Source organism: Bison bison, unplaced genomic scaffold (assembly GCF_000754665.1).
Source record: "Bison bison bison isolate TAMUID 2011002044 unplaced genomic scaffold, Bison_UMD1.0 scf7180017864174, whole genome shotgun sequence".
In the NCBI taxonomy this organism is placed as follows: Eukaryota; Metazoa; Chordata; class Mammalia; order Artiodactyla; family Bovidae; genus Bison; species Bison bison.
Genome location: NW_011494746.1, coordinates 105,284 through 108,094, shown reverse-complemented (window position 1 = coordinate 108,094; position 2,811 = coordinate 105,284). Strand labels below are relative to the sequence as shown.

The 2,811-nt window shown below is 39.8% G+C and overlaps 1 protein-coding gene across 1 annotated transcript in view; it reads right to left on the bottom strand.

Annotated features, from left to right (window-relative positions):
• REPS2 (RALBP1 associated Eps domain containing 2) overlaps nucleotides 1–2,811 on the bottom strand; it is a 162,226-nt gene that overhangs the window by 62,839 nt on the left and 96,576 nt on the right. The window contains exon 10 of the mRNA XM_010842275.1: nucleotides 1,405–1,466. Coding sequence (XP_010840577.1) covers nucleotides 1,405–1,466 — 62 coding nt within the window. The remainder of the gene's footprint in view (nucleotides 1–1,404; nucleotides 1,467–2,811) is intronic.

Below are 2,811 nucleotides of genomic sequence, written 5' to 3'. Positions count from 1 at the left end.
GGGGTTGCAAAGAGTCAGACATGACTGAGTGACTAAACTGAATAATTTAAATAAGTAGAAATCATAGCCAAAGAAGGACAAGGATGGAACTAAAGCTTCTGGTAGTAATGTACACATACTCGGTCATGTCCAACTCTTTGTGACCCCGTGGACTATATCCCATCAGGCTCCTCTGTCTGTGGGATCTTCCAGACAAGAATATCTGAGTGGGTTGCCATTTCCTACTCCAGGGGATCTTTACAACCTAGAGGTCAAACTGGCGTCTCTTGTGTCTCCTGCATTGACAGGCAGACTCTTTACCACTGTGCCACCTGGGAAGCCCCTGAACTAAAGCTTAGCAGGAGATAAATAGTGGAAATTCAATAAACACTTGTTGGTTAACCAATCTCTCATAAAGCTAATGCTGGACTATTGGAAAAATAAGTTCTCACTTGTTTATATGGGGGTCAGGAGGAATAGGGCTTTTAATTACCCTAAAAACTGAAGGATGAAGCCACTGTCTCATGGTATTTGCATCTTGAGGCTGAGTGGACACTAAAGACCATCTAATTCTCTAAGAGAAGGACAAATCAATGTTAAAAGTGGTTTCAGCCACTCAGCGAGTCCTAAGATACACCATATGGAAAGGTATCTCTGAACTATCCAGAGCAATGAGGTAGAAAATGAGACTGTGTACAGAGACATTTGTCAACATTTTCTGCCAAAAGTTGTTAGAGGGTCCTTAAAGATAGTTTCTTCAGCAGCAATTAATGAAAGGAAGGATCTGTAGCACCCTTTACCACACTCTATGGATTTGCTGCTCGCTTCTCATTTTCAACTCTACAGAAAGTGATGAATAAAGACATAGTAGCACATGTCAAAAAGGCAGAATTCATTCACAAGTGAAACAGACTCAGGTGACATACTCTTCCACTCCTGCTAGATCAGCTTATTGTCCCAAAGGAAAATACCATCCTAAAAAAGCACTGTGAACCCAAACCACAGCACTAAACCCATGCTGATGACCATTTATTTTTAGTTTATGCAGAATACCACTCCTAAAACAGCAAGGAAAATATAGGCGCTCAATGTACATATACTTCACAGAATATACATGTTCCCTAGCCACAATCAGAGAGGCACCCCTTCTGCTCCTCTTTGTGTGAAAAACCACATGCAACCCTCCATAGCCAAGACTGAACTGTTTCACACATTTGCTTAAGGAGACTATCTCTTCCATCTGAGGCTGGGGGCTGGCTGGATAGGAAGAAATTCAGCCATGCTCTGCTCTCCCAGTCCAGTCCAGACATCATGTTGGAAACCTGACTGGGCAGTTCGGTGGTGATCAACCTGTGCAAAGGAAGCACAGTGGGAGGACAACTCCCTACGGAAAGACAGTATACAAAAATCAATGTTGTCTCCTACCTGTGATGGACAAGGTCTTGGAGGGAGCGCAGGTGGTGGAGGTAACAATCCTGACTTTGAAGCTGAAAAGAAAAACACACTGTTAAGGACCACCGGTGGGGGCGCGGGGGGAAGCCCTCTTTCACTTGTAAAACAGGAAGAGCTATTCCATTTAACTTGTTTAAACTTTTAAAATCTGTGGGCTAAATTAAAAAAAAAAAAGACCATATGCTATTCCAATCCCTTTTTCACTTCCATCCTATTCAAAGTCCAAATATTTATATAGGCTGTTGTAATTAAGATAATGTAAAACAGTAAGGAAATGACACCGTTTGATCAAAAAGGCCGGGATGTAGAACAGGATGGACAGTCAATCCCTCATTATTCCAATATTAATTATTTAGTTTCAAATACTCTAGGCCCTTTGGCTTCTTGCCTATTTCTCACAAGCTCTCAGCCATTACACTGCTCATTAGCTTGAGTTGGGAGCCAGAACCCTAATAAGGCAGTGCTGCTGCCCTGTAAGTCAGTGGGTCTGACAGCAGTAGGGGAGGCTGAAAATGATGGACGAAAATGATATTTAGGGATTCTTCAAAGATCTCAATTTCTGATAATTAAACCTGTTTCTAAAATAATTTAGCCCCATTTGAAGCATATTCTGAAAGAAAGTTTCATTCTAACTTTTTAAAAAATTTTATGAGATATAGAGAAAACTGGAGTTATGCCAAGAATGTCTGAGTTGTAACTTAACAATGAAAACAAACATCTGCTATTGAATTATAAATAAGGCTCATGATCACATGCAAGAAATGAGTTTATTATCACACACTGGTCAAGTAAAACCACATTCTTTACAAACTTCTTCAAAAAGCATACCATGCTCTATATAACTATAGGCAGTTTACTTCCAAATCTGTAATATGTGTGCTAGTATTTGGACAACTTTCTATGCCTCAAAAATAAATCACAGCAATGTGCCAAGAACATAAAAGTTTTTGCAAATCACTTTTGATTTGATCCAGCTAGATCAGACAAGCTAGAATATGGAGCTCAGGGCTTTCCACAAAGGTAACTCAGAGTAATTTCATAGAGATTTTCCTCCTGAGCCAGTGCATGAATACAGTACAACCATGTGGGCCCATCAGCGATTTCTCTCAGTCTGTCTTTCATTAAAATTTATTAAACACATCAGTAAGTCAAAACTCCAAAAGTGGTGAGACCATGAACAGCCTTCAGAAACAAACCATGTAGCAAGAGAAAATGACAAAAGTCTCAGGAATTATCTACCTCAGGGCCCCCACTCTATGGGTCCTCAGAGTCTGGGCCTTTAAATTACCAGTTATTTTAAAAAATAAAACAAACAAAACAAAACAAAAAAACAAAAATAAACACAAAATCTATGCTTGCCTTTAAAGGAAAGGCCTTTCA